This window comes from Pristis pectinata, chromosome 29 (assembly GCF_009764475.1).
Source record: "Pristis pectinata isolate sPriPec2 chromosome 29, sPriPec2.1.pri, whole genome shotgun sequence".
Lineage (NCBI taxonomy): Eukaryota > Metazoa > Chordata > Chondrichthyes > Rhinopristiformes > Pristidae > Pristis > Pristis pectinata.
Genome location: NC_067433.1, coordinates 2,401,032 through 2,426,496, shown reverse-complemented (window position 1 = coordinate 2,426,496; position 25,465 = coordinate 2,401,032). Strand labels below are relative to the sequence as shown.

Sequence of the window (25,465 nt, the reverse complement as noted above, 5' to 3'; positions counted from 1 at the left end):
CCCCTAGTACGATAACATGGACTCTTGACCTCACAATCTACCTCGTTATGACCTTGCACCTTATTGTCTGCCTGCACTGCACTTTCTCTGTAGCTGTGACACTCCATTCTGCATTCTGTTATTGTTTTACCCTGTATGACCTCAATGCACTGTGTAATGAATTGATCTGTACGATCGGTATGCAAGACTCTGTACATGTGACAATAATAAACCAATTCCAATATGTATCTACAGGGGAGGAGTTTGCAAGGCAGGGGACAGGAATGAGCTGTTACAAAGTGCTGGTGTCAACTGGCTGAATGGCCCCGTTCTGCAACGCAACCATTCCGTGGTCCTGTGACAGACGAGATTCTGAGAGGGACGGACAGGGTAGATGCCAAGCAACTGTTTCCTATTAGGATCTAGAACTGAGGCAAGATAGTCTCAGGATAAGGACTGGCCAACGAGAACAAAAAAGATTGCAGATGCTGGAAATGGGAAATAAAAACCGAAAATGCAAGAGATACTCAGTGGGTCAGGCAGCATCTGTGGAGAGTGCAACGCCACTTCTGTGTCACATCCTCAAACTGAAGCATTAGCCCCACTTTCCCCTCCAAGGACATTGCTCAGAACCTGTCCAACACTTTCGGTTTTCATCTGTGTCAAGGCTTTGATCAATGGAGTAGACTTCAGGTCTTAGTCACTGTCTCTTGCTCCTTGGTTGTAAAGGGTTTGAGAGACTTTCAAATTCTTTTTATATTCACTGTTTAAAAAAAATAATTCACTTGAAAATAAAAAGTGTCCTCCAATGATCAGGCAGGCCAGGAAAACAGTGAATAATTCACAAACTGCTAATCATTTCCTTTATTTAATCATTCTCTATCTTACAAGGAGTTATGTGGTGCTGGTTGAAGGGTCTAGGAGGTCAAGACGTGTGGGGATCCTGGTGGTTGGGTCACAAGTTTCCCTCTGCAGCTTGGTACCGTTCCCGAGCGTGCTTCTCACAGAACATCTTGTCCCGGAACCAGAAGTGACCTCTCATCCCAAGGTTAAGGCCACAGTCAGTGCAGGCATAGCATTCATGGTGACGGTAACACCCATCCCGAATCTTCACCGCCTCAGTCCTGCATCACAAGACGAAAAACCACAGGTGCATGAGAGACGCCCGCACTGAGAGACCACGGTCACTCTCCCCCAGACCAACAGAGGCATTCACCCAGTAATGGGGCTTCATGCAATGTGATGTGGAGAGAGTGGGGCAGTGGGGTTAGTGTGGTGCTGATACAGGGCCATGGGGAAAGTGTGGGACAAGTTTGGTATGGGTTTAGGGCTACGAGGAGAGCAGGGCAGTGGGACGTTGGGGATTGGTACAGGGCTGTGGGGATGGTCGGTACAAGGTGAATGGCAAGATCCCACTGAACCTGTTGACAGAGGAAACTGTTTCAAACCTCAGATTGACCCATACTGGGAGCAATGTTCAACACAACACCCAGACTCCATCCATTCCAGAACTCAAAGGGTGAACGCTGCCTCCTTGCACCGGATACTCACAGAATGTTGAAGCCACACTTCTCACACACGTGATACTTGGGGGCCGCGAATTGTGGGGCCGAGGGGGAGAATCTGCCCGGAAACCGAGCTGCAGTCACTGGAGGGAAGAGAATGGAGGAGAGTCAGTGAGGCCGACTCTGACCCCACCCCCCTTCCCCAACGTCGCCCACCCCAGAGCCCCTCGCCCAGCACCATCTCACCTTCCTGGTCGGTGTCCAGGGCCTCCTGCAGCAGCCGGAAGCGGGCAGACTGGCGCGGAGGCTCCTTGGCTGCCCGGTTCTCCTGGATCATCTTGTACACCTCGGAGTCCTTGTCGATGCGATTGAGCGGCCGATGATCAGAGGTTCTGAGGGCCACAGAGGGAACAGACACGGTGTCACCTCAGGGCAGCGGAGGAGGGGGAAGGAGGGAGGAGACAACGAGGACCAGACCCCCCCAGCAGATGGGCAAAGCTGGGTCAGTGCCTGCACTCCATGCACGGAGGATCCAACCTGAACCAAACCTCACCGTCTACCAGGAAACACCGACACTGTGCTTTGGGACCTGGACTTCGAGACACTGGAGAAACATCAACACCGTCTCCACAAAGTCCCCACACAGACTGGTAGAACAAGCGGGACTGATGTCAGTGTCTGTCCCATCACCGACACCCCTAGCTCCACCCAGCTAGCTGCGCCAGGCAGGTCTCATCTCGAGCCCGACCCCAGACTCCCGAAACACACACACTGTTCCGAGCTCGTCACGGGAAGAGATCGCCAGAGGTAACAGATTCGAGCAATCCCAGTACCCAAAGCCTCCTTGAAGAAACGCAACCTTCCCTCCAACTCCTGGGAACCTCTGGCCCCACGCCCACTGGAAGTGGAGGAGGAACGTTGGGGGTGGCACTGGGAATCTCAGTCCATGTATCGGGCATGTACAGAGAGCCTATGGAAGGGGCACACCACCCCCATCAGTCCCTTCCAAAGGCAGACACAATCTGCAGCTCCCTCACTGACCTCTATGCGCACCCCCCCCCCCCCCCCCCCAAGCAGCAGAAACTGAGGTTTCAGGAATGTCTTTATTACACAAAATAGGAGCAGAAATAGGCCATTCCTCAAAGGTGCTGTACAATAAGGTCATGGTTAACTCTACCATAAGCCCAGCTCTGCATTCCCACCTGCTCCACCATTGCATAGAACAGTACAGCAGGAATAGGCCCCTGGGCCCATCGTGTCTGTGCCGTACATGATGGAAAATGAAATTAATCCCTTCTGGTTGCACACCGTCCACGTCCCTCCATATTCATGTGCCAACCCAAAAGCCTTTTGAACGCCACTGTCACCTGCCTCCACCACCTGCCCTGGCAGCCCGCTCCAGGCACCCACCACCCTAAAACAAAATCTTACCCCACACATCTCCTTTACACTTTCTCCCTCTCACCTTAATGCTACGCCCTCGAGTATTTGACATTTCTACCCTGGGGAGAAAGATTCTGACTGTCTATCTCTGCCTCTTAGAATTTGATAAACTTCTTTCCGGTCTCCCCTCGGCCTCCAGAGAAAACAACCTTCCTCACTTATCAAGAATCGATCTGCCTTGAAGATATTCAAAGGCTCTGGAGCTTCGAAGGGCAGTGGAAGCAAAAACTCAAACCTTGAAGGAAATCCCACACCCAATCACCACGCCAACACAAGCCTGTCCCTGGTCCACCACAGCTGCCCCCACGTGAAAAATCACCCACCCCACAACACTCCCCCAGTCCATCACTCGCGTCTGTGGGAGCTTGCTGTGCACAAATGTTGCGCTACGCACGTGTACGAGGGGGAGGAATCCGTGCAGTGTGACGTCACGTACCCCTTGCTGGCCGACACAGGACTGGGGGAGAGTGATCGGTCGGTGGGATCCCTCGTCTCTCGGGGGCTGGAGTCTGCCGAGTGGATCAGCCTGGGGTCGGGGTGGGAGCTGTAGGTGGGGGAGAGGCTGCTGCGCTCTCTAACACCTGTCGGGACGTCCTGGAAAACAAGGAGAGTCAGAGGGTGACCTTGGGCAGAGAGTGGATTCAAGGGCTGGGGAACCTGCACTCCCACTGACCCCACCCTCCAAACCCAGGTACCCTGGCCCACCCAACACCCCTCCATTTGGCACATCTGGTGAAGATGGTCACCTCGGGCTCTGGCATCAAAGACTTAGATGTCTGAGGACCTCGTCCTCCTGTTAGTGGTTACTGGGTACAACAGGGCTGCAGAGCTTTGCTCTGATCCATTTGTTGCGAGATAGACCAGCCACGAACACTACATGTAGCAGGATGCGTGGGCTCTTATGCTGCAGCTTTACAAAGTTAGGATATTATTCTTTAGGGGTGCCTGGCGGCTGCACTCCTCATTGAACCAGGGGTGGGTCCCTGTAATGGCAGAGCGAGAGGAATACCGGACCGAGGTTACAGACGGTAGTGGGATGCGATCCCTCCGATGCTCCACATCGCACTGTGGATGCTCGATCCTCAGCTAGCAGATGCATGCCAAGTCCATCCCTTCCCTCATGATAGAAGGCTGCATATCCTCAGGGTGTCAGTGGGACTTTATTTCCACAAGGACTGCACGGTGGTCATGCCTACCTATCAGTAAAGCAGTGAGGATATGTTAGGGAGGCTTATCCCAGTCTGGTCTGCCATTTTATCTTCCAGCTCGGTCAGTACAGATGCTACAAGCCAGTCCTGCTGATGGACAGTGAAGTCCCCACCCAAATGTGCCCCATCTACTCTTCATGCTTCTTCCAAGGGTAACTCAACATGGGGGGGGGGGGGGGGCGTAGTTTCCTTGTCCACATTTGACCCGAAGCCATGAGACTTCATGGAATGCAGATGTTATGTTAAGGACTCCTGGAACCACTGCTGGTCAGTCCTGCCGGAGAAACAGGACCGATGTTGACCGACAGCTTTGTGGAATCACTCTGCCAATTTAGACGCAGTCTCCGGCTATTCAGAGGGACTATGAGGATGACCGTCTGCGACCAGCGCAGAGACCAACCCGACAACAAGACCACTTCACTGCTGCTGTGCTAATCCTCTGGGGTCTGCAGAGACGTACAAAGCCAGGCATTCCCCCAAGGACATGCCTCGCCTTCATTCCCCAAATGACATCAGTCAGGACAACAACCGGTGTTTCACAGTCACAGTTACTGAGGTTTCTATTTCACATGTAATAGCAATGATTTAGTTGCAGTAAACCTCAACTTTTCACAATGGGATAAGTTCCAGAAATGGCTGGGAATCCTGAAGACCAGGAATACAGTTCATTCCCCACTGACTCTGTGCCATTCCTTCAGGGGTTGGTTTGCAGAGCTGAACAAGACCCATTTGCTGAGAGGTTTGTCCAGAATCCTCTCCAGGTGGTGAATCGGGTGGACGCAGGTAGAGGCACCAACCCTGGGCTGGTGGTGGGACGCAGAGCACCTGGAGAGGGAGGGGTGTGCTTTCACCAAAGGAGGAACTTCCCCCAGAATCATAGAAGCTCAGATCCAATGTGTTGAACGACTTCTTCATTAGCAGAGGAACTGATGGGTTAAACGTCTCACTGATCCATGGGTCTTAACTACAAATTCACTGAAGTCAAGCATTTACTGGAACTGCAATTAAACTCTTCAGCTGCCATGGTGAAATTTGATCCCATTTCTCCAGAAGGTTGGTTCAGCAATTTAACTGCACCTCTGTCCTCCCACAATGTGTGAATCTTTAGGTCCATTGGAAAGAACAGGCAGGGCCAAGTCTAACACCTCATGCAGCACTGGGGCATGCTGTACTGTGGGCAGTGCCAGTTCCTGAAGGGTCCATTAGGAGGTGCTGGTTATTCAGTCAAAAGGCTGTAAATGCAGCATTTCTCAAGGATTTATCTGTTCATCACGACACTGCTGTGTGCGATATCTCTACACGAATGGGCAGCAACAATCCTCATCACAACTACAGCGTACCTTGGGGCTACTTCACTGCTGCTTCGAGGGTCCAGAGAATTGGATCCTTTCTCTCCTGTCCAGTTGGACTCATCACCCCTCCTCTACCCACCCAGCCCCGACACCCCCCCAAACCCACCCCCGACATTCCCCAATACCCACCCAGCCCTGACACCCCCCAAACCCACTCCTGACATCCCCCAATACCCACCCAGCCCTGACACCCCCCAAACCCACTCCTGACATCCCCCAATACCCACCCAGCCCTGACACCCCCCAAACCCACTCCTGACATCCCCCAATACCCACCCAGCCCTGACATCCCCCAATACCCCCCCAAACCCACTCCTGACATCCCCCAATACCCACCCAGCCCTGACACCCCCCAAACCCACTCCTGACATCCCCCAATACCCACCCAGCCCTGACACCCCCCAAACCCACTCCTGACATCCCCCAATACCCACCCAGCCCTGACATCCCCCAATACCCCCCCAAACCCACTCCTGACATCCCCCAATACCCACCCAGCCCTGACACCCCCCAAACCAACCCCCAACGTCCCCCCATACCCATGCCTGACATTCCCCGTCCCCACCCCACAGACCGCTCACCTTCACTTTCAGTGCGGGCTCCACTGGAGATGGAGTTCTCTCCCTCTGCTTCCACGTACTTGAGACTGGGGATATCGACCTGAAACACGGACAACGAGAGCTCGTGTAACCGAAGCCACCTTATTCACCTCTCAAGGCGCGGCCACCAGAGCCAAGGCCAGCATTTACTGCGCGTCCCTAACTGCCCTTGAAGGGGGCGGGGAGTCACCTGGTGCAGTCCTTCTGGTGAGGGTACTCCCACAGGGCTGTTGGGGAGGGAGATCCAACGGTAACGAAGCATTAATGAGAATGGTGCAAGACTTGGGGGGGGGGGGGGGGGGGCAGCATCACCTGCGGATGACCCTGCTGTTACCCTTGCCATTCTTGGTGGTAGAGGTCACAGGTTTGGGAGGTGCTGTTGGAGCAGCCCAGTCAAATAACTGCAGTGCAGTTGTAGACGGTGTACCCTGCAGCCACAGTGCGCTGCTGGAGGAGGGAATGGACGTGGAGGGTGGCGGTTGGGGCACCAATCAAGCGGCTGCTTTTCCCTGGATGGTGTTGAACTTCTGGGAGAGGTATTGGTGCTGTACTCACCCAGGCAAGTGGAGAATGTCCATCACATTCCTGGCTTGTCGACGGTGGAAAGGTTCTGGGGAGTCATTCACCACGAGACACCCGCCCTCCAATCTTCCCTTGTAACCACAGTATTAGTGTGGCCCATCCCATTGAGCTCCCGGTCAATGACGCTCCCTAGGATTGTGATGGTGTGGGATTTGGCAATGGTGATACCATCTCACTGGGGGTAGTCGTTGTACAACTCCTGTAGCATGAACATTACCTGCCACTCATCAGTCCAGGACTCGATGTTGTCCAGATCTTGCTGCATCAACTGGAGAGTGGCAAATAGAATTGAACATTGTGCAGTCGGCTGATGAAGCAGCTGAAGACGGATGGACCGAGGACTCAGCCCTGAGTAGTGCTGCATTGATGGTCTGGAGCTGGGATGGTTGACCAACAACCACAGCCATTTCCCTTTGTGCAAGGTATGACTCCTTGGGGAGAAGGCAGGAGAAGGGGGTTGAGAGGGAATAAGAAATCAGCCATGATTGAATGGCAGAGCAGACATGGGCCGAATGACTTCCACCTTAATGCCAGTTTCTCCAGGGCTTCAAGTTGCCACCTGGTCAAAGGCTGCCTTTGCGAGGGGCAGTCACTCTCAGCTACCTCCAGATTCCAGTGCTTTGGTCTGTTTTAGAACCAAGGAAGTGACAAGGTCTGGAACCACTGGTCCTGCTGAAACCCGACCAGGCATCGGTAATGTAGATTGTTGGTGCTTGATGGCAATGTTCAGTTGTTTTATTCTCATATTTCCCAGTGACAGAAAGAGGCCATTCAGCCCCTCGGGTCTATGCCAGCTCACAGAGAAACCCCACTTAACCTACTCTCTCTCACATGCCCAATAAGTCCTGCCACCTGGTTTGGTCCCATCTCCAGTGTTAACCCAATGTTGGATGGGTGACTGTTGGTCAGGCCCTGGTGAGCAAACACCACTGCCTTCTGCCGAGTCCCTGCGGAATCATGTACGTGATCACCTCTGGTTCCTCTGAGCTCCAGCTAACAGAAGCCCAGTCTACACAATCATAACTGACTGTACAACACACACCCTAAGGGTCAAGTGAAGCATTGCAGCGGCCCAGGTGTGAGGGGATGGTAGAGCTTTATAAACACTTGTGTGAGAAACCGAGACCCTGTCCCAACATTCAGCATCGATATTTGACTTACAGACCGATAGCAGATTTCTACTTTGCTGTCTCCAGAGACCCTGCCCAGATCTCCAAGAGGAGCACAGGGGTGAAACTGTGGAGAAAGGGGCAAGGCCTGGTTACTTTGGTGGGTTGGGGCGGTGAGGGACTCCACCTCTGGCATCAGGGGTTCACATTAAAGAATCTGCAGGGAATTTGCAGATGGTGTGGGCCAAGGAGGAAACCAGGGACTTCTCCCCGTGACCCATCGCTGCCCATGAAGGGGAGAACTTCACCACTCCCCTCCCCAACCCCTAATTTTCTTGCCACAAACCCATTGACCGATGACTCACCTCCAGCCCGTGCTCTGGGATGCAGGCTGGGGTTCAGCTGTGGGAGACAAGGCCCGGCTCCTGCTTGGACTCGATCTATCCAAGGTGTTCTGGTTCTTGTCCTCTCCCACGTGAAGGGCAGCCTGGAGAAGGGAGAGTGCATCAGCCACTAATTCAGGCAAGGCTTCCTTCCCTACCCATCTCCACTGCTTCGTTCACCATCTCAGGACATGGTGGGCTGAGGGGCCAGCTTCAACCCTCTGATACCCTCCACCTGCCCCTACCATCTGTTTTAGCAGCCGTGGTTGATCCATAAACACTAACCGCTCCACTGACTCTGTCTACACTTCCTGCTGCTTCGGAGAGCAGCCAACAGAATCAAAGACCCCTCCCACCCCGGTCACTCTCTCTACTCCCCTCTCCCGTTGGGCAGAAGATACAAAAGCTCGACAGCACGTACCACCAGGCTCAAGGACAGCTTCTATCCCACTGTCATCATACTCTTGAATAGACCTCTCAAACGTTAAAGGTGAACTCGATCTCCCAATCTACCTTGTCGTGGTCCTTGTACTTTAGTTACCTGCCTGCACTGCACTCTCTCCGTAACTGCAACACTACAATCTCCATTCTGTTTCCTTTTAACTACCTCGACGTACTTATGAAAGGAATGATCTGTCTGGATGGCACACAAACAAAGCTTTTCACCGTATCTCGGTACACGCGACAATAATAAACCAATACACTGGTAAATCACTCAATTCCTCTTCCAAAAGAGATGAGAGATATTTTACCCCCATTGGAGGGGAGTCTGTCCAACCCCACTGAAGAGGCAGAGTGGTCCCTCCAATAATTGTAGGGTCCATTGTTCACTGTCCCTCCCACACCATCACCCCTCTATAGAACATTCTGGAATGAGTGACACTGCGGTGGCCAGCAAGGCAAAGCCCCTTTAGTACAACATTGATCCGAGAATCAAAGGACATGGTTTGAGTGCAGTGGTCCCGTTAGGGGAGGCGGAGGTGGAGGGACTGGGAGGTACGGTGAACGGGGCCAGTAGGAGCAGGTTAACTCGAGCATTTGGACCATGGTATCGCAAGTGCCGTTGGTGGGAGGCAGCATTATCCGACAGGTTTCTGCTTTATCAGTGAAGGGGAGGGCACCACTACCCAGGGGGATGTTCATCGTACTGCGGGGTAGCGTGCAGGGTGCTGGAGGAACTCATCGTACCGCGGGGTAGTGCGCAGGAGGAACTCAGCGGGTCACGCAGCATCTGTCCATTTCCCTCCATAGGTGCTGCCTGACCTGCTGAGATCCTCCAGCATCTTGTATGTTGCTCCAGGCTCTAGCATCTGCAGTGCCTCCACGTTGCCATACCACGGGAAGCCGAGAACACTGCCACTGACCTGGGCAACCACATGTGACGGAAATGGTTTCAGCTCTGAACTTCAGAGCCACAGTCACTGGGATGCATCTGAGGCTGAGATCTCCACGGATAGTGAAGCTGCGGGGGTGGCCACGCCGCCACTGCAGCTCACTGCGCTAACAGACTGGGGACGAAGAGGAAGAGCGGGCAATCCAGGAGGCCCCTCTCCCCCACACCCTCCTCCCAATCCATTCACTCTGCTCATTAACGGATGTCCACCGCGGAGGGCATTGGCTTGGAGTGTAGAAGAATGAGGGGAGATTTGATATAGAGGTTTACAAAATTATGAGGGGTATAGACAGAGTAAATGTGAGTAGGCTCCTTCCACCTAGATTAGGAGAGATAAGTACGAGAGGACATGGCTTTAGGGTGAAAGGGGAAAGGTTTAGGGGGAACTTCACTCAGAGTGGTGGGAGTGTGGAGCGAGCTGCCATCTGACGTGGTAAATGCGGGCTCACTCTTAAGTTTTAAGAATAAATTGGATAGATACATGGATGGGAGAGGTCTGGAGGGTTATGGACTGGGTGCAGGTAAATGGGACTAGCAGAATGAAGTTTCGGCACAGACTAAAAGGGCCAAATGGCCTGTTTTCTGCGCTGTAGTGTTTATTGGTTCTATGGCTCCTGGGAGAGCACAGCCAGGACCAGAACCTCGGCACCACGTTGCTCTGCTGCACAAGAGGGGAGGCGGCACTGAGTGTGCGGCTGGAGAGAGGGCCCGAGATTCCTGAGACCGTGGGATTACTTCCGGGACAAGCTGGGACTGTGCAAACTACAACGTGAGCACCAGGACCACTATCCTTGCAGGGAGATTCCCTACGGGGAGGGTTTAAGAAAGATCGGAAGAGGGCAGGACGGTCAGCAGAGAAACAAAAGTGGAAGACTCTTGCATTCTGACTGGTTGCATCACCGCCTGGTATGGAGGCTCCAATGCACAGGAGGGTTGTAGACAGCCAGCTCCATCACGGGCACAACCCTCCCCACCATCAAGGACATCTTCAAGAGGTGTTGCCTCAAGAAGGCAGCATCCATCACTAAGGACCCTCACCACCCGGGACATGCCCTCTTCACATTACTACCATCGGGGAGGAGGTACAGGAGCCTGAAGAGCCACACTCAACGATTCAGGAACAGCTTCTTCCCCTCCGTCAGCAGATTTTGGAACGGTCCGTGAACCCATGAACACCACCTCGTTGTTCTTTCTTTGCACTATTTATTTTGTAATTTATAGCAATCATGTCCTGCACTGTACTCCTGCCGCAAAACAACACATTTCACATCATAAAGTCAGTGATAATAAACTTGATTCTGAAGTGTAGTTAAAAAACGTAGCAAGCTAAATACACAGGTAATGGAGACGGCCAGTGGAGTCGGTGAGTGGAAAAACGCTCAAGGCCAAGTGCGTGCGTGTGTTACACCAACAAGGTGGATGAATTAATGGCACAGACGGCAGTCACCGAATGTGATCTACTTACCACCACAGAAACAGTGGCAGGGTGTCTGAACACGCAAGTATTTGACATTCAGGAAAGGCAGGCAAGGAGGAAGTGGAGATGGGGCAGTACTGTGGAGAGGGCCTGACACTGCGACAGTAGTTAGGAAGGATCTTGGCTCGGCAGATTGTGATGTGGAATTAGGATTGGTTTCGGTGGAGCCAGCAGGGGAGAAGTGTTGGTGGGAGTTGGTTCTAGTGATGTGGGGCATAAATTCGAGGTACATGAAATAGGGGTAATACAGTAATCACAGGAGACCTTTTGGCCCACCATGTCCCTGCTGACCTTCAAGGACCCAGCAACACCGATCCCATTTACCAGCACTTGGTCCGTGGGCTTCTGTGCCTTGGCGATTCAAGTGCATGACCATATATGACTTGGATGTTAAACATAGGACAGTACAGCATAGAACAGGCCCTTCGGCCCACAATGTTGTGCCGACATAGCTATTCCCTCCTACCTACAGAATGCCCATATCCCTCTATTTTCCTCTCATCCATGTTCCCATCCAAGCCCCTCTTAAAAGCCCCCGATGAATTTGCCCCCACCACCCTATCAGACAACATATACCAGGTTGTTGGAGGACCTGCCCCCAACACCGTCTCAGGCAGTGCACTCCAATATCCAACCTCTGGGTGAAAAATATTTTCCTCAGATTCCCTCCAACTCTTCACCTTAAACCTGGATGTTCGAAGGAACGGCAGGATGTGGAGACAGGGCAGGAAAGTGGCGAGGCAGAAGATTGGCCATCATCTTGTTAAATGGTGGGGGCAGGCTTGATGGGCTGAATGGCCTTCTCCTGTTCTGATGTTCTTGTGCAAGAACCTTGTTAGGAGTAACCAACACCCCCCTCCCCCCGGGACACTTGACCAAGGGAATGACCACTGTCCTGGGTCAGTCGGCGCTCTGCGGAAGCATGGACCAAGGGTCAGGGGTCAGCAACGAGGTTCAGGGGTCACAGGACGCACCCAGTCACAAGAAGATGACACCAGCCAATCACAGCACCAGCTGAACCACGTCCTCGCTGGTGCATACCCAATTCCCACCTCAGCTGCCTTAGGGTTAGGGTTGACCCTAACCCCACCCCCCCAACAACAGCCCTCCCCTCCCACAACCCTCCCACCCAACAACAACCCTCCCCTCCTTTTCCCCCCCCATGGGCTGACCTGGAATCTCTGTGCAACAAACGTGTCGGTGGGGGATCCATTGGGCACGATGGATTCCGGCCTGTGGCAAAGGAAGATCCCAGTGGTGAGAACGGTGTAACGGGGGAGCTCCCACCCCCTCAGCTTCCCCCCACCCCATCCCAAAACCTCATTCACAGTCCCACACCACCAATCACTCCTCCCTCCCTCCTACAAATGTCAGGGACTTCCCTCCCCCAATCCCACCTGCTCTCCCATCTCAACTTGGAGCCTTGCCTTTGGGCAGTGGGACGGATCATTCACCGGCCAACAGTCTGGGGGGGAGAAAGTGATGCTGGTGGTGACTCCAGTGGTTGTTACCCACAACAGCGAGTCTACCGACACCTATCAGCGGACACGCTGGGTGTCCTCACCTAGTCTTGGGCCTCCTTGTGACTCCCGACCTAAACCAGCCCATGCGGTAGTTTGACAGTGGCGTTCTGTATCGAAAGGCCGCAGCATGTCAGGACTGCGAGGCCGTGGAACGAGCTCCCATATTTTGGCTCGGTTAACGAGGTCCTGCCCCCAAATGAGTGCCAGAGTCAACCCCACTTCCCCAGGGAGGGTGGGGCAGTTGGGCAGGGAGCAGGCCCCTCCCCAGTGCGAGATGCCTTGTATCTGATCAGTAATAGGCCTGGGAATCAATCTATATTATATCCAGAATTTATCATCTTCTTAGGACACGGAAGGACTGTTTGGTTCATCAAGACCACCAATGCCGGCTCTAAGAGCAACCACACTCTCCCACATTTCCTTGTAAGCTGATCCCCCCCACATTCCCAGCAACCCCCCACCAGAGTCTACCCCTCACCCACACATTGAGGGCAATCTACAGCAACCAATTAACCCACCGACCCACACGTCTTTAAGATGTGGGAGGAAACCGGAGCACCTGGGGGAAACCCACACGGTCACAGGGAGAACGTGCAGACTCCACACAGACAGTGCCGGAGGTCGGGATTGAACCGGGGTCTCTGGGGCTGAGACAGCAGCACTACTGCCTCCACCTACTACACCCAGGGTGGGTGGTGGCTTCCCCTGCCACAGCCCCACCCCCAAACCCATCCCAACCCCAGCTGCATGGCCCCTTGTCACATCCCTCCCCGAGCAGTGATCCACCAGTTGTCCAATCAAATCCCAGCATCCAGAATCAGTGACATCATCCCCTGGAACTCAGCGAATCAGAGCCATTTTCTGTGAGGGTTCCTAACTCCACCCACAGGGACAGGGTGCCAGACCCAGCTGCCACCAACCCAGGGACACGGTGTCCCACTCTGCCCGAGGCTGACCAAACTGCAGAGGGAGCAACCTTTCACCACCCGAGCACCTAATTGTGGGGAGCCTGGGGCCCAGGCAAGGCAGTTCGAGGTGCCGCCAATGCAAAGCCCAATCCTACTTGGGTTGCTTTGGTTACCGCCACTGTTTACCTGCAGGGCCGCACCCAATCAGTTTAACTCCACCCCAGACACCAGAACCCAGCTTCTCGGTTACTGCAGAGTCCCTGATCAGCTTGAGGCCACTGGCACTGCTTTAGCTGTGGTCTGAAGCACACAGGTCCATGTTCACAGGGTGGGAGACCCTGTGGGTTTCATGGTAACAGAGACCCCCCCCCCACCACAACCAGTTCACCACTGATGGAGTGCCAACCTGCCATTGCACCAGCTCCATCCTACCACAGAACAGGAGCCCCTTCCCTTGGCCCAGAAGAACCATGGGCTCAGACATTGGGTTAGCTCTGGCCTCCACAGGTTAAGGAGGAGAAAGTATGGGCAGGAGGGAGGAGTGGCCAAGTCCAAAGTGATCTCCACAACAGGACAACTGTCGACTCTCTACCCCCTGCCCCTCCTCCCCAAACCACATCCCTCGCTCCTCCTCCAGCCCAAAGTTCCCTCCACCTCGCCGAGTTCCCACAGTTTGTGCTGTCCACCTCTCAATACAGAGGACCAGATCTCCCTTGCACTGCTTGATCTCTCTCTGTGCCTCCATGTTGATCATGGCGGAGGTCTCTGCCCCGTTGATGGTGCTGATCACATCTCCAGCCTGCAGCTCTGCCACCTCTGCTTTACTTCCTGCGACCACCTGCACGAGAAGACGCTGTCAGTGCGGGTAACTGGAAGGGAGGAAGCAGCCCCGCCAAGCACAGAAGGGTCAAACACAGGCTGGGTCAGGGGGCCGGACAGGTTGTTTTTGTGCAGGGTGAGGGGTCCCAGGCACGGTGAGGGAGGGTCCTCCTTCCACAGGAACTGAACTCTGTTCCCACAGATCGCTCCCGCCCTCTGCTCACTAAATGCAGCCCTACCCCAGGTCGTGGTGAAGAGATACTGGCAGTGGGCTGCCTCCACAGTCCAAACCCCACCCTGGAAATTGCAATGAAATGACCAGGAGGCACGAGAAGTTCTGCAGATACGGGAAACCTGGAGCAACAAAGTGCTGGAGGGACTCAGCAGGTCAGGCAGCATCTGTGGAGGGAAATGAACAGCTGACATTTGGGGTCGAGACCCTTCATCAGGACTGAAAGAGGGCAGAAGCCAGAATAAAAGGGTGGGGGTGGGATGGAAGGGAGGGGGTGAGAAAGGGGAGGAGCACGAGCTGGTGGGCGATAGGTGACAGGACAGTGGACCATGGAATAAAGGGAAGGAGGTGGGGAACCAGAGGGAGGAGGGGTGATGGGCAGGAGAGGGGAAAGAGAAGGGGTAAAGGGGGATAAGGGAAAACCAAGGGGGGAGGGGGGGAAGAAGTGGTTACTGGAAGTTGGGGACTACCAGGATGGAATACAAGGTGTTGTTCCTCTATAGGTGTTATTTCTCTAACTTCCCATTCATTTCCCTCCATAGATGCTGCCCGACCTGCCAAGTTCCTCCAGCATTTAGTGTGTGTTGCTCGAAATCACTCGGAGGTCTGATTGACACAAAAGCCCAACCAGTTCCCTCCAGTATGGAAGCCAGTTGTTGGATCAGAGACATTAACACTGACAAGGTGCCCAAGTGACCAGAGGTAGAACAGACTGAGCCACGGGCACCTCCCAGACTCTTTAGGAGCTGATACAGTGCAGTTTATGTGTGGGGAAGGTTCTGCCTCTGCCTCCGCCCCCGCCCCCCACTCACACTGCAAGTAACAGGCCCTCCTCCTGCCTTCCAGGTCAAGAAACTTTCCTCCAATCTCTCATGAATCTTCTCTCATTGTCTAGTTAATGACCTCCAAGGCAAAACAGGTTCACCCTGTTGGTTGTGTATTTAGGTGTGGACATTGAACTATGCTGGGAGTGCTGGCAAGGTCCAGCTACAGTGATAAGACACGGACACCAGAAGCATAGAACAAGGGCATGGACTGTCTACAGAACGTATCACAGACCCACAACATCTACACAGCCTCTGGTGCTTACGTGATATGATATCAGCACTACATCCTACGCCCATGTGACTTAGTTGTCACATAAACACACTGCACGGCTTTTCCTCTTTCCAAACAAGCTACGTGAACAACCTGCTGCATTTGGTCTGTTCATTGGCTTCCTCAGTCGTTCTGACCTCCTGAGGTGTGCACTTGTCTCAGGAATGGTGTCAGCTCCCTGAGCAGGAGACGTGTGTCTACAACTCAGCGCGGCCCCACAATTCACCTCCACAGCACCAGGAGATTCATCACTATCTCTTCAGCACAGAAACAGACCCTTTGGTCCAACTCGTCCATGCCGACTGTTTCCCAGTGAGCTAGTCCCATCTGCCTGCATTTGGCCCATAGCCCTCTAAACCTCTCCTATCCATGGACTTATGTAGATGGCTTTTAAACATTGCTGATGTGCCCGCCTCAATCACTATTTCTGGCAGCTCGTCCCAAATACGCACCACCTTTTGTGTGAAGCTGCCGCCCCTGATGTCCCTTTTAAATCTTTTGTCTTTGATCTTAAACCTATGCCCTCTTGTTTTTAAGCTCCCCCTCCCTGGGGAAAAGACTGTGTGCTCTCACCCTGTCTATGCCCCTCATGATCTTATACACCTCTGTCAGGTCACCCCTCAATCTCCTACGTTCCAGGGAATAAAGTCCTAGTATATGCAACCTCTCCTTGTAACTCAGGCCCCCCAAGTCCAGGCAACATGCTGGGAAATCTTTTCCACACTTTTTTTTAGTTTAATAACATCTTTCCTAAAGCAGGGTGGTCAAAACTGTCCAGCGCTCCAAATGCAGCCGCACCAATGTCTTAAACAACTGCAGCACAACTTCCCAACTCCTACACTGTACTCCAAATATCCTATGCCTTGACTGACGAAGGCCAGTGTGCCAAACACCTTCTTCACCACCCTATCTACCTGTGACGCCACTTTCAGCGAACTAGGCACTTGCACTGCTAGGTCCCTCTGTTCCATAACGCTCCCAGGCCCTACCATTCACTGTACAAGTCCTACCCTGCTCTGATCTCCCAAAATGCAATACCTCACATTTATCTGGATTGAAAGCCACTTGCCAATCCTCAGCCCACACACCCAGCTGATCACAATCCCCCTGTGAGTTTTCATAACCTTCTACACTGACTACACCACCACCTATTTTAGTATCACCTGCAGACTTACTAACCATGTACACTCACATCCAAATTGTTTATATAAATTCCAAACAACAAAGGCCCAGCACCGACCCGTGACACCAGTCTGAGAAACAACCCTCGACCGTCAGCCTCTGCTTCCTACCACTGAGCCAATCCGCGATCTCCCCCGGATCCAACCTTCCAGACCAGCCTGCCGTGAGGGTCCTTGTCAAAGGCCTTGCTGAAGTCCATATAGACAACCTCCACTGCCCTACCCTCATCTACTCTCTTGGTTACCTCCTGGAAGAACTCTGAGATCTGTCAGATACGACTTCCCGTGCTGACTGTCCCAAATTGGACCCTGTCTCTCCAAACGTTGGTAGATCCAGGACCTCAGAATCTCCTCCAGCGATTTACCCACCACCGATGTAACATCTTCCAACACAGTTCTTGTGGCAATCACCTGATGGGCGTGGACACCCCAACCTTATTCCAGTTTCTTGACGCACATCATCCTGACTCCAACTTTCACCAATCAGAATGGCCGTTGCCTTTTGCTCCCAGTTGCAACTCCTGTTGGTGCAGTAACGTCACTATAACATCGGCTGACAACACTTCTGCCCAGTCAATTTCTGGCCTATTTAACCAACCCTTGCCCATTATTGCTGGGTGGTCACAAGTGTCCGGATTAAAGCTGAAGCTTTGATTTGTCAGCAGATGAAGGTTGTTTGAAGCGGGGACATGGTTGTTATCCCCACAAGTTCTCAGATCCTGGAGAAAACCTCTGCAGAATGAAGTTCCAACATCATGTGCGAGGCATTGCCAGGAGTTGTGTTGTTGATGAAACGTTGGCAAGGATTTGGTAGAAATAGGCTATGACGCAGTTATCTGGTGCAATGTTACCCAGGGCACTGTCCACCTGATCAAACGAGTTGTCTCATTCTCACTCTTGCATGATCAAAATGGATTGAAGTCAAACACACGTTACCCTATGACCGTTCTGAAAGTTGCAGTTGATCTTTTCAATGCATAGATTACAGGAAAGTTAGTATCCAGCAAATGAGATTTTCGTGCAACGTTACAGCATCAAACATTTATTGATAGCTTGCATCATTCCGTTTCTGATGGAGCAGCAGAGATCTGTACAAAGAGCCACGAAGAAGCAAGTTCTCCAAGGTTCTTCTGGTTTTGTGAAGAATCATCCTTTGGCTAACTTCTTGTTCACATGACCATGTGTTTCACCCCAGCAGAGCCATTGAAGCATTGTCACAATTACACAAGGTTTGGTTTAGTACATCTAACTTAGCCAGGGGGCAATTAAAGCAAGAGGCAAAGGCTTTACTGACATTGAAACTGGCCCATTCTCTCAGCATGTCTGTAGACATCATTCAGGAGTTGATGAGGCAAGTTGTTCAGGTCACCCAGTCAAATGGGGGAAGATGGAAGGTGATAACACTGACAAAGAACATTATGTGCTGCTAACAGGGCTGTGAACCATGCCCAGCAGTCAGGCTGTACGAATGGAGTGAGCAAATCCTGAGACTGACTATGCTTCTCACCAAGGGTAGAACTTCTTGGCACAGTTATGCTGACAATCCACCGCTGGATTTAACTGCTTTACTGGTGATGTGGCATCAATCAGGATCTTTGATCTGAATGTCCCACCACAATCATCTGTACCAAAGATGCTGCAAGCTTTAATTCAGCTTGGACGGTGTGGTTTGTGATGTTCTGCAGCTTCCTGTCAGAACCTCCCTCTGTGCCGACATTGACAGTGCCCGTCTGTGGCCTAGTCTTTACATTTGCAGGTTGCTGCCATCAGCCTCATCTGCCACCTGTATCACTTATTACAGCAACACAGGAGGCCACTCAATCCATTAGGTCCATGCCAGCTCCCAACAGAGCCATCCCATTAGAACCACTCCTCCTCTCTTATTTCCTGGACCCCTGCAGTTTATTCTCCAACACATGCCCATCCGCTCACCCACACTAAGCAGTAACTTACGACGGCCAGTTATCCCACCAGCATCATCGTTGGGACATGGGAGTAAACCCATGCAGTCACAGAGAGAACATGCAAAATCCACAAAGCATCCGAGTCAGAATCGAACCGGGGTTCCTGGATCCATGACATAGCAGCAACAACTACTGAAACTGTCTACAGCTTCTTTAAAAAAAATGACAATTATATCAAGAATGTTTGTCATTACAACAGCAACATATTTGTCACCACCATTTCTGGACCAAGGTTTAAAGCCTTGCCTCTTGACTGTAAGCTACCCAACATCTGCGGCTGGCCAAGGAGAGAATTGTTTGGCACGTTTTGGTTGCCATCTCCATTGAAGTCACAATCCTACATTCCAGACAGATGTAAGACACTTTGTACCTAACAAATTTGACTGGATTCTTTTGACACTTGACCCACATGTGAAACAGTCTCGTCAAGCACAATCTAAAAAAGTCTGCAGAGCTGCCACTTTTCAGCTTGTCGATAGAATCACTCACAATTTCACTCACTTTACCATTGTTGAATTTATAGCTCTCTGCTATCGCAAAAAGTTGTGGGTTAAAGTACGGTTCCAACATCTCTTCAAACAGGATATTCAACGTTGCGGCTTTGCAGAAAGTCAGAGCGTGATACAATTCGGAGCAGATGTCTACAAGGGTAAACATTTTCTTTCAGCCTCTCACTGCAGCACTGAGTACATGCACATTCTCAGCACGGCCTTCCACTGAAGAATATTATTGGTGCAGGAGAGAGGTTTCCACTCTCTCCACAAGAACCCACAAGCCTTGATGCACAGCCCCAGGCTGCCTGCTACTCTGATCTGCTCTTCGTTCACCACCTAAGCACAGCCTGTCTACTGCGTGCGCAATGACAGGGTCCCATCTCGCCTTTAGAGGCGACGGCTGCTGTCTGGACCCCTGCCCACTCATCAAGCCAGCTTGCCGGTCCCCATGCAAGTCAGAGACAGTGGGGGGTTTCTGACCACTCTCCCTTGTCACCACCAGCTGCCTGGAAGTCCTGAGACCACTTCAGAAAGGAGCAAGCATTTGAAGGTGCAATGGGGATTCTTTTCCCAACATTTCCTGCCCCTGCCAATCCGTGTTGCCAATCGTAGTGCATTCAGAGCAGACTGAGCTACACCAGGAGTGCTGGTCTGTAACTACACCCATAACTTACAGTAGTCACTGATTTAGAAGGATGTGTACTTACACCACACACAATGATCTCACTACATTCTGTACCTACACAAGTTATTTACACCCCACCATTCTGTCTAGGTACATCTTTGTCCAAAGAAAACAAGACCAGCCTACCCAGTCCCTCCTCATTACAGTTCTCCGCCCTGGCAACATTCTTGTAACTTCCCTCCACACCCTCTCCAGTGTTGTCATGTGCTGCCTGTGGTGTGGCCCAGCCAGTGTTGTACAGTTCTGGCACATCCTCACCACCAGCCTGTCACACTACCCTCAAGAGATCCCCCTGCAAGTGTGAGATTGTCACATATTTTGCCAAATTCCATGCCCTACTCTGATCAACATTCCTTGTCACCTGCTCGAAACATTCAAGTGCTGGTCAAACACAACCTCTCCATGCTGAACGCCCTCGATTAACCTGTGCCCGACCAAACCCTGGTTTGTGAAGCCTCATGCCCGATATTAGGCTCATTGGCCCGTGTTACATGGTTTAACCCTTTGTGCTCTTTAACACTGGTCTGTATTAACCAGTTTCCAATCCTCCATCGGTGCGTTGGTGTCTGGAGGACTGAGACCCCCAGATGGTGCCACCTCCCCACACTTTCCCAGCACAGGGCACCACTTATTTGGACAGTTCATGCCTCCATATTAATCTCTCCCTTCTCTTCAGTTTTACCATTATTTTCTTCCTTGTAAATATTGACGTCCTTTGTCAGAAACCATGCACCTGCCTTGCACCTGCTTTGGTCTTTGTAAGGGACCCAGTGAGGATGGGTTTGAGGTCCTGGCTCCTGTTACTTGGAGTTGTTGGGTTTCTTCCCCTTCACAGTTTTATAAACCAGCTTCGATGATTCCAATCCTCTTTCCACTTTAGCCTTCCTGTCTGTCACAAGTTTACTTTTCTACCCTTGCCCTACTCTCTATATTTGGGAGTCCCCTCTTTTATTGGGCACGCCTTTGACTGCCCCCCCACAACACCACTCCCAAGGACTGATGGGTTGTACCCTGGGGGGCCAGTGACTAGACCCTCACCCAAGGCCAGGCCTCCTTCACGTTTTTGGCCGAACGCTGTCCCACAGAGGCGTTCACTGCTTCCATCAACTCCTCTCACTTCACCTCCGTTGGGACGACTCACAGAATCACCTCCCAGTCAGGCTTCCAAACCCCACCCACCCCCCCAAACCCCTGCCGTCAGCTCTTCACCTCCAGCCCGTGGGCTGGAAGTCCTGAGACCACTTCAGGAAGGAGCGAGCATTTGAAGGTGCAATGGGGATTCTTTTCCCGCAACATTTCCTGCCCCTGCCAATCCGCGTCGCCAATCATAGTGCATTCAGAGCAGACCGAGCTACACCAGGAGCTCATTCAGAGCGGAGCAAGCAACTGGACAATGAGAGTTCCACCGCTCTACGGGACATTCCCGTCACTCCCCCCTGACTCCTGACCAGCTGAGAGGGCGCTGCCCCAACCGAAGGTGGGAACACCAGTGTGGGCCAACCCAACAACTCCAAGTAACAGGAGCCAGGACCTCAGTGCAGCCCCACCAATCACACAGCAGCCTGGAGCCTCATGGGGGGGGGGGGGGGGGTGGTGCAGCATTGGTTTGGATCTTGGCAGAGATGGGTCCAAGCCTAGAAGGCAACATTGGGAGCCCAGGGCAGAGTCTGGGTCAGTTACCACTGTAGCTGCAGCTCTGGTTAACAGAATTTGTGCACCAGTTTCTTGCTGCGATGCATCTCCTTCCTGTTACTCTACCATTTCCTCAGTGATGTTCAATGCAATGCCGTCCCTCCTCCGATCAATGGGCTCCTCCTGTTCCTACCCAGAGTACTTTGCCTTCACTACAACCAGGGGAGTTTCCACTGCACACCACCCAGCCACTTCAGGAGCTGAACCACACTGGGGAACTGCCCCATGCGCTGACCTCTGCCCCATCCTCCAAATCCATCTCCCCCCCTCCTCTCAGCCACCGTCAGCAACCTACTCTTCCGCAGCCCAACTGCACTCCTCAGGAAACCACACTGAGTGACACAGAAGCCAGGAAGTGATGGTGAAATGGACAAAGCCACAGCTGCCTGGCCCGGCCCCAACTCGCGCAGTGTGGCAGCTCAGAGCGCCTCGCTAGACAGTGGCAAAGATAATGGAGTGGAGAGACCACAGCAAAAGGAAGAGACTGAGGGACTCCGAGCAAAAGCTCCCCACAGACCAGTGAGGCAGTCACTGGAGCCCCCCCCAGCAAACAGGAGATAATCTGAACGGTTCACTTCCACATAGAGCCCTGCACTGGACCAGAACTGACACTGTACAGATTCTCAACACACCCAGCCTTAGATCGAGAACATAGCACAGGAACAGGAAAATGTCTGTGCTGACCACGATGCCAATCAACTAATCCCGTCTGCCTGCACGTGGTCCGTATCCCCCCACTCCCTGCCTGGCTAAATGAACACAGTCAAACAGTCACTCTCCATTCCCTTGACGCAACAGCTGGCACGGGGCCCAGTCCTCGTGGAGATCGCAGGCTACAGGCTTTCCGTCTCTCCCCTCATGCCACGGTCAGTCTTTGGCCCAGAGACAGAGGGTCCCACAACCCCCACCCACCCCACCCTGTTCCAGTGCTCGCAAAACACTCACAGTGATGCCAAGCGTCACTGAACAACACCAGCACACTCCCTGTCACCCCGTCGACAGGGAGCCGGACACACGCCCCGATATAAAGGGGTCAGGAGAGTTAGCACATAATTGTGGTGGTCCGGGACGGTCACTCTGTCCGGCAAGCAGTACCGGAGCATCCGGGCCAGAACTACTAGACTGTGCAACAGCTTTTCCCCCAGGCTGTCAGGCTCCTGAATACCCTGAAGACAGTTTCAGACAAATGCTGCGTCAAAAGCCCTGGTTTGCACAACGGCGTACAAGAACTTTGGCTGCTGTTGAACGTTTATACATTTAGTGTAACACACTGAGTTTTGTATTTTCTTTGTCTAACTCGGTTTTGCACTAACTCTGCACTAAATTGTATTTTGTATATACTGTTTTTTTGCACTATTTCTACTTACAATAAATGCAGACAAAAAATTGTGCATGTCTTCTGTTTTATGTATGTCCTTTGTTGTGAGAGTCAGGGGAAAGGACATTTTGTTCCCCCATGTGTTTTTAATAGCATACGGGTGAATGACAAAGTAACTTGAACTTGAACCAGGAGCCCTCACACCTGGTGCACGTTTCACTATCATCACAGTGATCAGACGTTAATTACCTTCCCATCCACAGTGGCCTTTCACCTCTTTACATCAGGCAACTACTCTGCTTAAGGTGGACTCTTGACATCACAATCTACCTCGGAGTGGCCCTTGCACCTTACTGTCTGCCTTCACTGCACTTTCTCTGTGACCGTAACTCATTATTCTGCACTCTGTTATTGTTACCGCCTCGATGTTTATGATGTGAGGAGTTGATCTGTATGGCTGGCATGCAAAACAGAGGCGGACCTGGGTGAACGTGACAATAATCAACCAATTCGCCAAATTTAACTTTGGAAGACTTTGTGGGCCGAAGGGCCTGTTCCTGCTATCTCGCCACCTCGGGGAGAAGTTTGTCCTCACGTCGGCAGCGGGCACCGTCCACAACCAACCGTCCCAACCCCGTCCCCCGGAGACAACAGGAGTCCGGGCGAGGAGCCGGTGCGCCGGGACACTCCCCCCCCCCACCCCACCCCACCCCACCCCACCGACCCAAAGCCCCAGCTACCTCACAACCTGCCCCCAGCCGGGGCGAGCTCAGACCCCGCTGAAAGCACCCCCCCAGCCCCCGTCCTAATCCCAGCTGGTGAGAGGCTGAGGAATGCGAGCAGCCCTCACCCCTGGGGTAACGACCTGCCGGGAGGTGTGACCCTCTGACCATGAGAGCAGTGGGCGCCCCTCACCCACAGGTGTCGGCGCTCGCTAGGACCCAACGGACACCCACCGCGGCCAGCACCAGTCCCGGGGTGGGGGGACAGGGGACGGGGAGTGGCGGACGGACCCCGGACCCCGACCGAGCGGCGCCCCCGCCCCCGGCGCTCACCTTCGACACGGCGATGGGTTTGTTGAAGTCGCGGCCGCCGCTGATGCGGAATCCCCAGGGTCCTGGCGCCGGCAGGGTGACGGAGCGAGACATCGCCCCGCAGCTCATCAGCCACAGCGGCAGCACCGAGTCCGGCGCCGCCCGCTCCGCCTCCTTTAAACCGGCCCCACCCCGGCGCTGCCACAGGTCCCGCCTCCCACATCCACACGCAGCTGGAGGGAGCGCCGCACGGTGGGAGGAGCAGTACTGAGGGAGCGCCGCACCGTCGGAGGAATAATACTGAGGGAGCGCCGCACCGTCGGAGGAGCAGAACTGAGGGAGCGTCACTGTGGGAGGGGCGGTACTGAGGGAGCTCTGCTTTGTGGGAGGGGCCTTGCTGAGGGAGCGCCGCACTGGGAGGGGCAGGAAGCCTGTGGGTGGTGTGAGAGTGGATGGAGTCTGGGTGTAAGGTGTGGAGTGGGAAACTCCACCCTCTGCCAGAGAACAGAGGGGAAGAACAAGTCAGGAGCAGAGCAGGGAACTCCTGGCAAACACCTGCTGGAGATCCTTGTGATCGGAGAGGTGGAGAGGGACATGTTGAACAGTGTGGTCCAGAAAGGGGGATCAGTAGCCATGGACAACTGATCGGTTGAGAATGGTGGTCCAAGGATTGAAAAAGATCAAATGACAGGCCATTCGGCCCACTGATTCCACACACTGACCACCCATTTACACCAACTCCCCCCAGATTCTACCCCTCACCTACACTCTTACACCTGCCAACCCCCACGTCTCTGGGATGTGGGAGGAAACCGGAGCACCCGGGGGAAACCCACGGTCACAGGGAGGACATGCGGACTCCACACCGACAGTGCCGGAGGTCGGGATTATACCCAGGTTACTGGAGCTGTGAGGTGGAGGCCACCAGTTGAGTCACCATGCAGTCCCATCCCAGACCACTGAGTTGGTTAATGTCAGCAGAGACCGCTCCTTGTGGGAAGGTGGAGGTGTGGTAGTGAGGCCAGTCCGCTCTGCTGCTGCAGTGGGTGAGAGAGTGCACATCTTAAGAGAAAGTGTGACTGCCAGACTGTCGCTGGTCACAGAGTCACGAGAAGCCTGTCTGAATCGAGGTCAGCCTGAGCTGACCTCCTGCAGGAAGGATGGACATGGAGGGCATTTAAAGGTTGCAGAGATCCCATGGATGAGGTTACCTTCTGCTGGGGCTTGCTGACACTGATATGACCCAGTGTTTGCCACACTGCAGTGAGACAGGTTGGAAACTACAAAGATCGAGGTGTTGGGCACTCGAAACACCCCAGAGCTGGGAGGTCGGAGGTGACCGATTTCGAACCTCAAATTGGACAACAGGAAGAGAGGAGGTTCAGTGTCAGTGTCAGTGTGGAGGTACAAAGGTAGGGAGTCCTGAGGATTTATATTAGTAAGTTTTGTTGTTGAGTTTGTGGTAGTCAGGAGTGTGTTGGAAAATA

General features: G+C 53.1%; 1 protein-coding gene across 2 annotated transcripts; it reads right to left on the bottom strand.

Moving 5' to 3' along the window:
• Positions 1-828: 828 nt before the first annotated feature.
• pdlim2 (PDZ and LIM domain 2 (mystique)) lies at positions 829-24,161 on the bottom strand. Of its 2 annotated transcripts, XM_052041259.1 has the most exons (9): positions 24,000-24,158; positions 14,148-14,299; positions 12,203-12,263; positions 8,143-8,264; positions 6,069-6,147; positions 3,364-3,521; positions 1,731-1,876; positions 1,531-1,627; positions 829-1,103 (listed from the first exon to the last, which is right to left on the bottom strand). In XM_052041259.1, exons 1-9 carry the CDS (start codon positions 24,105-24,107, stop codon positions 935-937), a joined length of 1,092 nt encoding a protein of 363 aa, XP_051897219.1. In that variant the 5' UTR covers positions 24,108-24,158; the 3' UTR covers positions 829-934. The 2 variants fall into 2 exon arrangements, with proteins under 2 accessions (XP_051897219.1, XP_051897220.1); XM_052041260.1 differs by lacking the exons at positions 12,203-12,263; positions 14,148-14,299 and having other exon boundaries at positions 24,000-24,161.
• Between the last annotated feature and the right edge of the window lie 1,304 nt (positions 24,162-25,465).